At 37.9% G+C, this 15,251-nt stretch overlaps 1 protein-coding gene across 1 annotated transcript in view; it reads left to right on the top strand.

Annotated features, from left to right (window-relative positions):
- Window positions 1-467: 467 nt before the first annotated feature.
- Window positions 468-15,251, top strand: part of LOC126372129 (amyloid protein-binding protein 2) — a 93,589-nt gene continuing 78,805 nt past the window's right edge. Inside the window, exon 1 of the mRNA XM_050017727.1 lies at window positions 468-656. Coding sequence (XP_049873684.1) covers window positions 468-656 — 189 coding nt within the window. The remainder of the gene's footprint in view (window positions 657-15,251) is intronic.

Raw genomic sequence — 15,251 nt, 5'->3', positions numbered from 1 at the left:
AAGTATGGAGAAGTTTTCTCTGGACTATTGTAATAAAGTGAAAGCATTATTACTCTTGGAAATATTTTGTTGATGCTGCGTGCTTTATTATCAAATAAGGATAAGGAAGATTAGATTTCGTTTTTCAGTCTAATAAGAGCCTCTAAAAAGAATTTCGCTCTAATTTCCCGCGCTAAACCAGTCAGCTGACGCGCTGACAGTTTTCGCTCGAATCAGCTGCTGATTGAAATAGCAAATGGAAACATCTATTTGTCTCTCTCACTCCTAAGAAATGTTATTCACATCATTTGACACAACACATGTGGCGACATAAGCCACTATAGTTTTCAAGTTACCCTTCATTCAGTAAATTTCAACCAATAGAATCGAATGTTGCCCCTGAGCTTTTGAAGCGACCAATCATATCACTGGATTGGGTATCCTGAACTTCGTGCGAATCGATCGCAGCTGACACCTCGCTAAGGAAAATGAAGCGAGTTTTATTTTTTCTCGCCAAAATGGCTGACGCGTCGGTGTCGATGCGCGCAAAGAAAATACCCGATAATTTATATGAGCTGTGTTTGACGAATTTAGTGAACTATTTGCAGAAATCTAAGTGCGAGAGGAATGATTTGCGGTCATTACCGGATAGCATCCTCATGGATGTTTATTATAAGGTAAGTCCAGCCTTCATTGTTATCTATAAAAACAGTCTGGCGACCGAAATACCGTTATAAAAGTCGGATGTTTTATGCTAGATATTATCAGAGAGACGTGGGAATTGCTAGTCGGCCGGAGGATATTATTTTTGGCCGTGTTTAGTGATGACCGTGAACCTAGTATGTGGGAGGCTGGGGTGATCATCGTCACTTTCACTGGAGATTTCATCGTGGGATTCGCGAGTCTGTTACGAAACAGCCAGGGTTTTCGATATCGTTAATTTGCGTGGATATCGATCATACTCGAAATTCGATATTTCTTTCCATGAAATCGTCATTTCTTTGTCCTGCAACTGTAAGGCTCTTTGAATACCCCAGACTTAAAAAGAAATAGTTTATTTTAGTTTACGCGAGTTGTGGTGCTAACAATGCAGCCAGTTAATCGAGTGAATCACGCATGAACATAATTGATATAAAATTGTTTTGCACTGTTCAATGCTAGGTAGGTGCACTATGATTGTGGTCCTGTTTACGCGAAAAAAAAGGAGAGTTACCTATATGTTTTGAGATAGGTAAGCAATACTACATGATTAATGAATGACAGAAGTTTATCTGTGCACTGGATAATGCTTATCTTGTGTATTCAGTAGTGATGTTACCTGATGAATATAGGTGTAATTATGCAGACAATCTAGTATAAAAGGCCCTGTTTTCAATATAGACAACAGAGTTCTTATTGAAAGTCAAGTTTTTATTTATAATCTCATCAACTCTGCTATCATTTTGACTTTGATTACTTATAACTACATACCTATTACCTACTTATGTATCTATCTGTTTTCCAATATTTTCATCTTTGGCTAGGTATCATTGTTTGTTTGTTTGTATAATCTTTATTGCTTTAAAATACAAACGAAATTTATATGTAATATTTATCCTTACATAAAGCATAGGCAAGCTTATTCCCAATTAGGATTTCATCCAGCTAACCTTGGGTTAATAAACTGAATGTACCTATACTCATTACTAATATAACTATTACCATACATAGACTACTACTATCAGGTGAGATTGTGATGTAACATGAATTTAATTTAAAAAAAAGAAATAGGTAAGTACATCTCAAAAGAGAAAACCAATTGTCAACATAATGTACTTATTATCAATAGCAAACAACTAGAAACTACCTAGTTTAATCTGTGTAGGTACAACAATGTAAAATAAATCGTTTTAAAATACTAATTGAAAACAATCGAAATTGGTTTATTTCATAGTATTGTTGTACTGTAGTATTTAATTGTTCAAAGTTGTTGAATATATTCTTCAATTTATAATTTTTCGTTAATAATAATAATAACATAATAATAAAAATATTTATTTCCTTCACAACATGATACAAAGTGTACAATATACTTCATATAATATGATTAAACACAACAGGTGATCATTTGTAAAGGCTGGAACCTAAACTAGGATAGGTACCCTGTATTATAGGATTCCAGGCCTTCACCTCCAGATCAGCAGTCTTAATTAATAAACTTACAATTTTGTGAAGGTTCTTAATAGGCAGAGAGCGGCGAAAAGGCGATCACTTTCTGATTCTGGCTCTCGATGATGTTACCCCATTAATCCACAGTCTCCCTTCAAACAACAAGGAAGAGACTACACTGATAGGACCTGTGACCAACAGTGTAAAAAAAGAAGTAAAAATTTATTTTTTGGACCAATCAACCTTACAACTATGGGTACAGTTATGATAACAGAATCAACAGGTATAAAGCACAGCTGGTACTTGCAATAAGTAAACCTGGGGCGTTAAAAATGCAACATCGAAGCAATTCATCTAAAAATATTGCAAAGTGACATTTGCGCATAATGAAAGTAAGTGCGCAATGCAAACAAATGTCAAATAGCAAAATTGCTTTGAAATTGCTTTTTAACCCCAACCGGTGTTATATGTACCAGCTATCTCCCATTGACACAATAATATTCATAACAGTTTAAGCGGGATGTAGAGTGGGCGTATATAGGCAGTTTATACAAGTAAATACATTATTGTCCCTTTGACAACCAAAAACCATTGCTAACCTTACCAGCACGTAATCCACTGCCAAATTCTGGCCTTCAATGTTTTCAAATGCATTTTTCCGTCAATACAGAACACGTATTGAATGACTAAGTATCATGAACAAAGTTTATATTGCGTACATGATACAATGCTTCGTTACCGTCGTGTATCATGCGTTTATGGGTTTTCTGACTTTTAAACGTTTTACAACAAAGTTGTTCGAGTTATCACACTACATTGTAACAATACTTATGGGTATTATTCGCTTCTCAGATATTCAGAGCTTAATAAACGCGGTTTCAAAGAACGTGTTAGTCATATCCTGGTTTCTGTGTTAAGGTGCGCGTCTACAGGTCCCTTGTTTTAGTAACAGAACCTTTTTAATTTAAGTTTAACGGCCTCTGTGGTCTCACGAGCCGGGGCCCCGGGTTCGAATCCCGGTAGGGACATATCACAAAAATCACTTTGTGATCCCTAGTTTGGTTAAGACATTACAGGCTGATCACCTGATTGTCCGTAAGTAAGATGAGCCGTGCTTCGGTAGGCACGTTAAGCCGTTGGTCCCGGTTACTCTACTTACTGATGTAAGTAAGTAGTCGTTACACGTCAGGGGCCTTTGGCGGCTCAATAGTAACCCTGACACCAGGGTTGATGAAGCTGGTATTCCACCTCACAACCCACACGATAAGAAGAGAAGAATTAAAGTTTTGTTTCGTGAACAATGTACAGAACTTAGTACACTAGATCGGCAAATCTACGCCGGACGTTGTCATAGCAATTCATAAATGCCAACGCCCTGTCCGCTCCAGTGAACGCGCAGCTTTACAGAACAACCAGTCACAGTGTTTTTTGTTTGTCTAGGTCCTTTGGCTTGGCAATAATCTCTAATCGTGTCGATGGCAAACTAAATAGTATCGACCCAAAACTTGGCAACAAGTATGGCGCTATCTGCAGCGCTCATCCTCCTGCGTACAGGTGTTCGGGCACGCAGGACACGATGTAAGATGTTCCATCGTTTGCGGAACAGTGCCGCACTTGCACTTTAAGTCCGAGCCATCCGAGAAACCCCACCTGTACAAATTGTCCTTACTTCGGCCCACCTGAGTCGTGTGTTGGATGCGGGCAGCAGAGGATTGGTCATTGTGGCGAGCCTTGGGGAGGCCTATGTCCAGCTTTAGAGGATTTATTTATTTAGATTTCCGGCTGATGATGATGATGATGGGCGAGCCTGCAAACAAGGTCGCTCCAAGAAGCCTGCGAAAGCCCCAGGAGGCTTCTGAGCTTCGGGAAGGAGCTAGGTTGGCCAGTATAGCCAAAACTTATTACACGCATAATGGGCCATCCATGTGTCTAAATGCGGAAAATAGAGCCCACTACCATACCATACCATAGGGGGCGAGCCTATCCATCATCACATCAAATACCATAATATCCAAGCCGCGAAGTTTATAAATAGATGATTATTTATAGTTGGTCACAGGGATACAACAAACCAGAATAGAGTCGGTGTTGCCAAAGTGACTGGTTGCCAAATTAATGGTCTGGCAATTGACATTGAATGGAACCTGGACGGTGATTTGTTTTTTTCTTCTCTGACAATACCTACTGCAAATTTTGAATCTTTTTTGTTACCTTGTAGAGAAACCACGTAAGCGCCTTTTTAAAAAAACACATTCTGATTCTGAATCTTTTTTAATAATTTAAATCAGCCTAAAAATTTTGTGTGATTGTGTGTGCAGTGTTTTTTTTTTTCACATTTTATTGTAATGTTGCTGTGTGTGTGTGTGTGTTTTTTTTAATTTATGTTATTGTATTGTTACTGTGGTACCTCTGACAATAAATATTTTCTCTCTTTAATTTCCCCACTCAGTTAGTCCCATTAGGAATTAAGGACGTAATTTTATATACCTATGTAATGTAAGTCTTTAAACCCATTTCGACTTACATACATACATAAACTCATGATTATTTCCCACCGAGGTAAGCAGAAAATATGGAATTCCTTTTGCTTCGATCCTGTCACACTTCTCTTGCTTCCTCCATTTATCAATTCTTTCATAAACGCACGCCGGTTCAGAGTAGATCCTACTAAACCTTTTCTAAGAACATCTCCAATTTGGTAAATATACGTCTTTCTAGGTCTTCCTCTGCCAGCCCTTCCATCAACCTTCGCTTTATATACCGCTTTCGTAAGCCTATTATCCTTACGCACGACAGATCAAAGGATATCGTACTAAATCTGTTTTAAGGATATCTCCAATTTGGACCCATTTAAATTCAGCCTTATAGAACATTTCCTTCGCTTCGATTCTTCAGTCCAATCTAACGTCGTCTTAAGGTCCATTCAAGCTTCCAGAACGTTCTGAATTACGTCTTTATTGGTCTGATTGACGGCATGTGTGGTGATGCAATTGTTGACCAATGTAACTCCATTATAACGGCCGATCACATAGAGTTTGTCTGTCTGTGTGTTCCTGTGTGTTAAGGCATTCTGAATGGAACAAATTCAAATACAATGAGAGTCAAGCGTTCTTCCAACTGGGCTACCACGGCTGGGCTTCTGTTCCTAGATTAGCATTTTATAATTTGTCTTTGAATCTTCTAACCTAATAGGCTAGTTTCTAACTAGTCAAATCAGTTACTTTTTACTAAACGTCAAAACACGAAATTACTATGGAATTTGTTTGAAATAGCACACTGTGACGTCATAGAAAAGTGTGATAAAATGACAGACTTATTATTACGTTTTTCATATTTAAAATTCATAAATAAGTTAAATAGGTAAAAATGAAGTTTTTTTCGTTACTTTTAGATGTGTCTTTATTTAGTAATCAGAATTTCATAATTTATCTTGAACCTAGTACACGACCCAATTGTCTGTCTGCCTGCCTATATTCCACAACCAAAATCTATAGTCGATCAGTGTTACCGTTACTCTATCTTCGCATACCCATTCACATATTGTAAACAATTCCGCTAATTCGCACATCCTTTCTTTCGCGAAAGGTGTCGCGCTTACCATGCGCGGGCGCTGAATCGAAAGTGCGCATGTCCGCCGAATACTGATAGATTTCTACAAACAAACCACTCGCATTGCTCCTGTTAGTTGTTAAAGAAAGTTATTACGTGGCGTCTTACGTCGCCCGAAGTTTGCGTGTGCGAAAACGGTGTTGGAATCGGAAACATGTAACTTGTACATAGCATTAGGAACAATATTACGTATAGAGCGGCAACTCTCCGCCCCCCACCAGCGGCTGAGCAAGGTTTACCTCAGCCCCCTCGGTCTTACTTTTATGTTATGTATGCTTCTGCCATTACATTGTATTTTTTGCAAACACTCACACAGTTACACACAAACACACACACACTAATATATACACATACACACAAACCCAATTAACATACAAAATGCATGTTTATTTGTTCTTATTTAAGCACAGTTTATTATCAAATAAATTCAGTTTAACAATGGTCTGCCTAAACCGATGTTATAAAAGATGTAATTGCTGAACACTGCTTCCTGAGATACAGGTCTCCTAGTTCAGGTAGCAGGGTTATACTTCTGTAGCATTTGTGTGTCCTAGCTGTAGTACCCAATGTTGTGTCGATCTTTTTCTATGACAATAAACAATATATATATTTTTTTGCAATAATTGTGTACCTGAGTAATGATAAAATAGGTAATTATCACGTTAAAGCTGTACAACGCCATCTATATTGTTTTTGGTGAACGTAGCCTGGAGTCCCTCATTTAATTTCCATTCGTTCCGTTTTCGTTTTATAATAACAATTGTGACAGTGACAGAGCGACGGGGGACAGAGTCAGTTGACACCACCCGCGTCCAACTCCATTATGAAACGGAAAACGGATTGCCAGCCCACATTCGTAGTTTGCTATGTTATTTAATATCATCATTATCAGCCGTACGACGCCCACTGCTGGGCATGGGCCTCCGCCAAGGATCTCCACGACGATCGGTCCTGCGCTGCCCGCATCCTGCGGCTTCCCGCGACCTTCACCAGATCGTCGGTCCACCTTGTAGCGGGCCTACCCACTGAGCGTCGTCCGACACGTGTATCTTTATTCAGTAGGTAACATAGTTACACATTGAATCGTCAATCGTTACACTTTTACACTTTTCTCACAACCTGTATAGCCGGGGAAAAGAAGCTGCAAGAAAAACCTCGGCACAGGGCCCTAGACGTTCTTTAAAAAAGTTAATTCGAGAACCTTTCCGCCCCATCGTTATAATGTTATTTAATAATTTATTGTAAATAATAATTCATATTATAAATGGGAAAGTGTGTGTCTGTTTGTCCGTCTTTCACGGCAAAACGGAGCGACGAATTGACATTGTGCTTTTTCATACAAATTCCGTAGTAATTTAATGTTTTGACGTTTAGTATAAAAGTGACTGATTTGACTAGTTGGTAACTAGCCTGTTGGGATGTAGTTGTGAGCTTATGTTATGTTTAAAAGTACACAAAAACCTCATTAGCTTGCATGATAAGTCTTATAGACAGTTATCAACCTAATCTGGCATATTGCAATAATCAACTGATAACATCTTATCTAATGATTAATAAATAATGTTGAGCTAATATTCCTTATTCTATGCTAATGGGTGATGGTGTGAATTTCACATTTGTGACACGCCCAAGTCTGTGGGGAGTGATATGATAAGTTTTGACATAACTTATGTAACTTGTTTTTTTGTTTTGTATTTAAGTATCTAATCTGTCGACCAACGTTTACATGAAACTTTTTAAAACGTCTGACATAAGTCGTTGAGATGTTATGCCTTAAGAGTTTACTGGACTGGAAGCGAATAAGATGGTGAAGAACGTAAACACTGTGTGGGAGGTTTTCTGGCCACGTCTTTCCCTCAGCGATACAGCTTCCGATGTGCTAGTAGTTTTACAGCCAGTTATACAATATGTAATTTATTTTTTGACGTTCAAATAGCCCTAACTGTGTAAGCCAATTTTTACATAACGAACGTCTCATCCGCCTAAAACTACTGCAGCTTGTCACAACCTGTATAGCCGGAGAAATTAAGCTGCGAGAAAAACCTCGGCACAGGGCCCTAGACGTTCTTTTAAAAAAGAAACAGAATATTGTTATACAATTGAGTAATTTAGCTGCCTAATGGCCCCGATTCCTGCAGACACCGCCTAATTTTATTTTAAGTTATATCCGTCATTTTCATATCCGTCGAAAAGGAAAGGGACGGATGATTCACAGCTCTTAATTTTAGGAAGAATGAGTAAATGAATGAATAACCCGGCCGAATCAAAAGGTACGTCGCTGGTATGCAATCCGTTTGACGTGCTGTCTACTTAACTGTGTCGGGTTATTGACGGATGTAAATTTTTTAAATGGTTGGTTTAGATTTGTGCTTAAAATTGACGTGTGTTCCATAAATTTTATGCTTGTCGATTACCCGTCCCTTTCCTTTTCGGCGGATAAGAAAATGACAGATATAACTTAAAATAAAATTAGATAGTATTTACAGGAATTAGCACCATTATCAGTTCTCAGACAGTTAATCCCATGCATTCATATCTTCTAAATAATCACTAACCTCATAATAACCTTTTTTGCAAAGTTTCTGTTTAACTACTGTCTTAAAACAGTTGAAAGGCAAATTCTGAATGGCAATGGGAATCTTATTGTAAAAACGTGTATACATTGCCCCTTAAAAGATTTAGTGATCTTATGTAATCGACTGACTTGTGAAGCAAGTTTATTTTTATTCCGGGTATTAACAATGTGCCGATCGCTATTTTTTGCAAACATAGGTGAGTCGTATCGCAATTTATAACGGTTGAGCCAACTGTGTTAGTGAAAACTTCACTTATGATGAAGTAGTAACTCATTGGTACAAGTGCGGTACCAGTGGTTCGAAACGGGGAGAGTTTGAGAAGCAATCAGTTGTACCACAGGACCACAGTGACTCACACACATGTTAGACCATATTAAGAACAGAATATGGTGCAAAGTGTACCATAGATAAGGAATACGGTCAACAAGTCTCAGGCCCTATTGCATGTAATGAATGTCATTGACCAATTGGCCGGCTTCTGCGTTCTTATTAAAATACTCGGTCTGCCACTAGCCTCCTTCAGATAATGTAACTCTATGGAGAATTGGGTTGCGTTTGCCGTGTGCCTGGTCTCATCATCACAGGAGATGTGATGCTGTGTACCACAGCGATCTTGTACCTTCTGTAGCTCGTAAGATGTGTTAATCTGTGCTAAACATTTATTTTTCTGTAACTCTGATACAGCATTCATCATACCCCCTCCGGTTGATTGAGGGGGGGCCTGTGCACAGCAGTGGGACGTATATAAGCTATTTATGTTTATTTATTTAACAACATCACCTTAATGTTAGAGTTACATTAATGTTGTACTTATGACGCCAATAACAGTTGTCAAGAATTTTGTAAGTTAGTAAGAAATGTGTTACCAAAAAACTTCTTTGACATAGGTAAGTACTTAGTATCAACTTATTTTATCTTAACGCACATTAAATACATATTGTACAATAACATATAGTATTTTGCCATTCATACAATATGATTATTCACATTATAACATAGTTTTGCGTGTCATCCTTGCGCAGGGGCCGTGCTAATCTTTTTATATCTTATTTTTTGTAACTCTTTTTCGTCTTTTTTACTTCTTTTTTGTTATAATACAGATCCACATAACAAGTGCGAAGCGCGATGGTTAGTGAGCAAATAAATCCGATCCTTTCCCGTTACAAATCCGGCCGGTGACTCTGATACCGCTAACATTAGCATTTTTAGGTGAAGGCGAACCACCGGCTGGCTCGCCTGTAACGCATTGACGCTCGTAACACAAGCTGACACAGCCGAGAATCGAATGGCTGGTTACATTGACAAACGAAAGTCTTAGGCCACATTGACACCGTCAAGCGACGCGTGGATCTAAGGCAGCTTTTCCAACAAAGATGCGCGAGGATGCCAATATAATAGCTTCCTTATTCTAACCTCCCTGAGCGCAGCTCCTATGAATCAATTCCATTGGTTATACATTTGAGGTTTACGTGGTTTTGTCATAATTAAAACACATGATACCGAGTTCTTACCGCGTTAAAATCAAGGATATGAGACTCCAGATATTAACCGGCTTAATGTGCCCTCCGAAGCAAAGAATCATCTTACTTTTTCGGACAATCAATGGATTCGAGCCTGCAAACTCCTTACAAACACAAGATAATCTCACAAAGTGATTTCGACAATATCCCCATCGGGAATCGACCCTGGACCTCTAGATCGTGATCCGTGCATAGTACTTATATAGGCTTTTTATGCTGTAAGGGAACGTAGACATAAGTATTACCTACATATTAATTATTAAGTCTAACTTGATACCTCCACGCGTTCCCGAGAAAAAGGGTCTTGGCAGACAGATAGACGGACTTACAACAATATTATAGCATACTCCACCACCCTGCTCCACTGCGGGTTGGTGGAGGTGTTTTTACGGCTAATAGTCGGGACCAACAGCTTAACGTGCCCTCCGAAGCACGGAATCGTCTTACTTTTTCAGACAATCAGGTGATTCAAGCCTGAAAAGTCCTTACCAAACAAAGGACAGTATCACAACTCCCGAGGAAAGAAAGGACAGTCTCACGACTCCAGACCTCCAGATTGTGAGCCTATAACGTTTTCGTTTTTTTTTTTAACGGTTTTATTTCTTTTTGAGGTTTGGAACCCTAATGTTACTAGTAATTCTGCTTTCGTATTATTTGTAAACAATAGTTGCAAGTACGATGTGCGCGATAACCTCTACTATAACCTGCGTTGTAACCTACATGTTATTTGGTGTAGTTTATTGACCTCTAGACAAATCGGTAGAACTTATTTTTTTGCGTCTCAATCGGGTCGTGTACTGAATAATAAATAAATACAGATCTAAAACTAACGAAAAACATTTTCTTTTTTATATTTAACTTATTTATGAATTTTAATCAAGAAAAACTTAAGAATAACTCCGACGTTTTATCTATCACGTTTTGCTATGACGTCAAAGTGTGCTTTTTCATACCAGTTCAATAGTATCGGGAGTCTCATATCCCCATTTAAACGCGGTAAGAACCCGTTATTATGTGTTTTAATTCAATAGTAATTTCGTGTTTTGACGTTTACTAAAAAGTAACTGATTTGACTAGTTGAAAACTAGCCTATTATTGACTCACGGCATCCAAATTATACTACTTATTTACAAATGCATACTTACTATTTAATTACTAGAATGTCCCTTCGCATGTTTACCTTTAAACAATAGAGGCGCGCATGACATGCAGTAAAACCATTTCAATTGTCGGACTTCGAATCTAAATTTATTGCAAGTCTAGTCATGGCTCTGCCCACGCCATTGGGGGTTATGAGCGTGAGTTTATGTAGATATAAATTAAAAAAAAAAAGATTTTTCTGTAATTAGTAGCACTGAAGCACGGATTCTGGAAAAAGGTTTATGTATGTATTCTTACTCTTAGAAGAGTAGAAATCAGTTACTTACAGTAAAGAAATAGACTAATCAAACAAAACAAAAATAAAATTAAATAAAACTAAAAATAAAACTGATGATATATAATTAATAGTTAAACTAAGTATTACTTCTAATCTTACCTAGCACAAATATACCCATAATGCTGACTTAGTTTCTGCGTTGAATAGCCAGCAATATCCGTTGCACCAGGTACGATTCTGAACGGGGTCCGCACTATCTAGAAATACATTATCTTATCCATTCGTCTCGAAGATTACGCAGTGGGAAAAACACAATCCATTACGAGATAACTTGAAAGTTTACTTAAAGCTGAAAAACATGTTTCAAGTAAACAAACATTGAGACACGAAAACAGAAACACACGTTGCCTGATGCAGATACCGTTCAGATTTGTAAACAAATTAGGTTTAGTAACTTAAAACGTTGACAGTCCAGTGACCCATATACGGGTCATGACGGATTAGCTCCATACGTCCGTGACCCATACATGGGTCACTAAGAAACGACGAGGTACACACTAAGGGCGGGTACCCCAGTTGAATCCCGGGTAACTTAGCAAAGGTTGAAGTAATATGCGGGACTTAGGAAGTTAAAACTTTTAGTATGAAGACGGTCAACGTGTTAATATGATGAACTATTACATGGGCTATGTCACCATACTGCATATCTGGCAATCAGTCCGGTAGTGACCTGTAAGTCATAGCCATCGTAAGACCGAATGGCCTTAAAATACCTATTGTGTCTGGAAATCTAGACCTTACGAGGTTAATGAGTAAATCAAGCCCGTTCGAAGCTCGTATTGGTGCGGGACGGAGAATGTCCTTTCCATAGGTATTTTTTTTAATATAAATTTCATTCGTTATGTAAATAGTGACGATTCAAATTCAAAAATATCTTTATTCAGTAGGTAACATAGTTACACTTTGAATCGTCAATTTTTACATAACGAACGTCTCATCCGCCTAAAACTACTGCAGCTTCTCACAACCTGTATAGCCGGGGAAAAGAAGCTGCAAGAAAAACCTCAGATTCAAAGTGTAACTATATGTTACCTACAAAATAAATATGTTTTTGAAATTGAATATTTTTTATCATACTAAGGCACCGTCATAGAATAAACACTAAAATAATCAGTCAATGCCCTGCGCAGAGTTAGATAGATAGATAGATAGTAGAGTTCGTTTACTACCTCCTAAACTTTACTATTTAGAAGAGTTTCGGAGAAGTATTTTATTGTTTCAATCTTTTTAGAGTGATCTTTTTCCGTAGTCGAGTTTTAGTTTTTAAACTTTTTTATTGTTCTATTTTTAAATAACTTAGTCATCGCTTACATACAAACATTTCATTGTTAATTGTAACCTAGTTTGAATAGAGGGTGTGTGTTTACTATACATAAATTGTCTGGTCGTTATCATTGTACTAAAGTACACTGACCTGTGCTTGCTGGAGTGGTAACTTTTTTATAATTTTACTGTGGACTGAAGCGTGGAGGTTCTTTTTCATCTTTTTGTCATTTGAGGTCTTCTATCAATAGGGTATTTGACTGGAACAAAGATAAATTATAAAATGCTAATCTAGAAATAGAAGCCAGTATACGATGATCAAAAAACAATTTCATTTTACTTTTTGATTTATTTATTTTTACGTAGGTAATATGCTCGAATTGTGAACGTGCTAGTTAGTATTTAGTGTTAGGCTCAATAATAACCCTGGCCAACCAGGTACCTGGTAATCAGGATTGACGAGGTTGGCCATTGACCTCGTACACGAGAAGTATAGAAACACAGTTACTACTTATAAAAAGAAACAGGTCAACGAACTCTCAATTTTACTGTAACTCGAACTGTAGCTAGAAATTTATATCTAAAGTACGTGTATCCTCGAAGGGGTAGGCAGAGATGTATAGTGTATACACCCTCTCCTCGCCAGCTATGTTTAAGGCTGCTTTTCCATTGACGCGGAGCTGAGCGGAGAGGAGCGGAGATGTGCAGGAATCGACCAATCACCCTGAGGGAGAGAGTGACAGATCGTCTTCGTCTTTCGCTCTCTCGATCACTGTGATTGGTCAAATCCGCACATCTCCGCTCTTCTCCGCCCATCTCCGCGTCAGTAGAAACCTGGCCTAAGTCCCATATAATAAGGGGTCAGCCTATCCATAAATTGAATTCAGTGATTTAGAGCCCCCAAGCCAGGATTCGAACCCGTGACAATGTGATAGGTGGGACTCCCCCCTTCTAAAAAGGTGGATGGAGCTTCACACTTTATAAGTTTGTTTTATGATCGCCCGAATAATGTCTTACTAAAACTAGTTTATAAGTCGTTTGTGTAATATTCTATGGACTTTGTCCGAAATAAACGATTTTTATTTAGTTTTTATTTAATACGATTCTCCGAACATGACTATAGCCGATTTTTCACGTGGCTAATTTGAATTGCAGAAAAACGTTTTGCTCACAACATATACTTAACATATCTGGTTTTACGCAATATCTACACACACAGACATGCATACATGAATACGTGTATTGTGACTCACGTGTTTTTGTTGTATTTACCAAGTATTCATCGTCCTAAATAATCATAGCGGTATTCGATTCTGTATTGAATACGTCAAGGATACACCCACGCGGAATACTGTATTTGTCAATTGAGAGTATGGTGCACGAACATAACCCTAAACTCACGCCCGTGATCCCTAAGAGGTGGGCAGAACTACAAGCAAAACACAAAATGTCTGATTAACTATATATAAAGTATTTGAACTTCTTAGTACTTTACACAGGCTCCTTCCAATATATTTTTTATCTTTTATTTACTTAACATATCCCGTTTTCAAGCAACTATATTTTATGATCTATTTGTTTTTTCATCATCACTAATTTAAGAGCCACGTTCTTGTCGGTGTAGCACTCTCCATGCTACTTTTTAGGGAAACATAGGGCAGTGGTTTCCCTCATGCCTTCCGACCCGCAGTACTGTCTGACGCGAGTGTGATAGCGCTCAGAGTTAGTCTATTTCAAAGCCTTATTAGGACTTCTGTCCTCCGCCTCTGAATAGTAGTAACAGTTACTACTGCCTTCTGTCAGGATCAGGTTACAGTCTCTGTGACTTGCCCCTTCCGTCCTGCATTGCCGTACCGATGGCTCCCATTACCGCCTCTGCAAGCGTTGAGGTCTTCACCAGTATCCCCGGGACAAGGGTTCTACGTTATACCCTGTAGGTCTGGGTCCCTATCCGAACTCAGCCACCATCTCACTCTGGCCTCTAAGTTTTTTAATTTACTAATATTTATTAAATAAACACGTAGATAAGCAAGTTTAAAGCAAGTTTATAGTCTTTGGTTAAAGGAAAACCTTGAACGAATAGGCTTAATCAAACATTTACCTATAACATTTCTAATTGTAGATATATCCATAAATCTAATTGAATTGAATTCATGTAAGCAGCCGTAATATATCATAACATTCGTGCTAATTCCTTCCTGTCCCTTTCCTTTTCGGCGGATAAAAAAGTGACAGGTATAACTTAAAATTAGATTGTGTCAACAGGTATTATTAGTACCATTGAACCAATGGATTTGCGCAGTTTCCTAGATCGAAGATAAATAATGAAATTCTGATTTTACTAAATAAAGACAGATCTAAAGGTGACAAAAGACGTTTTCTTTTTTCTATTTAATTTATTTATTAATTTTATTAAAGAAAAATGTAGTAATAAGTGCATCATTTGTCATGTTTTTATATGACGTCTCAGGTTGCTTTTTTTTTCAGGTTGGTTTTTTTTTGGTTGGTTGTTGTTGGTTGGTTATTTTTTATTTCATAGTAAATTCGTGTTTTGGCGTTTAGTAAAAAGTAACTGATTATACTAGTTGGAAACTACAATATTAACCTCTCATAAGCCGAGATACCAGACACAATAGATTTTACATTGTGTCTGGTCGAGATCCGCGTTCCGGCGTTCGAAAGATTAATTTATATTAACGCGTAGCCAATAGCATTGTG

The sequence above is a fragment of the Pectinophora gossypiella genome, chromosome 13 (assembly GCF_024362695.1).
Source record: "Pectinophora gossypiella chromosome 13, ilPecGoss1.1, whole genome shotgun sequence".
Classification (NCBI taxonomy): Eukaryota; Metazoa; Arthropoda; class Insecta; order Lepidoptera; family Gelechiidae; genus Pectinophora; species Pectinophora gossypiella.
This window is presented reverse-complemented; position numbering and strand designations above follow the sequence as displayed.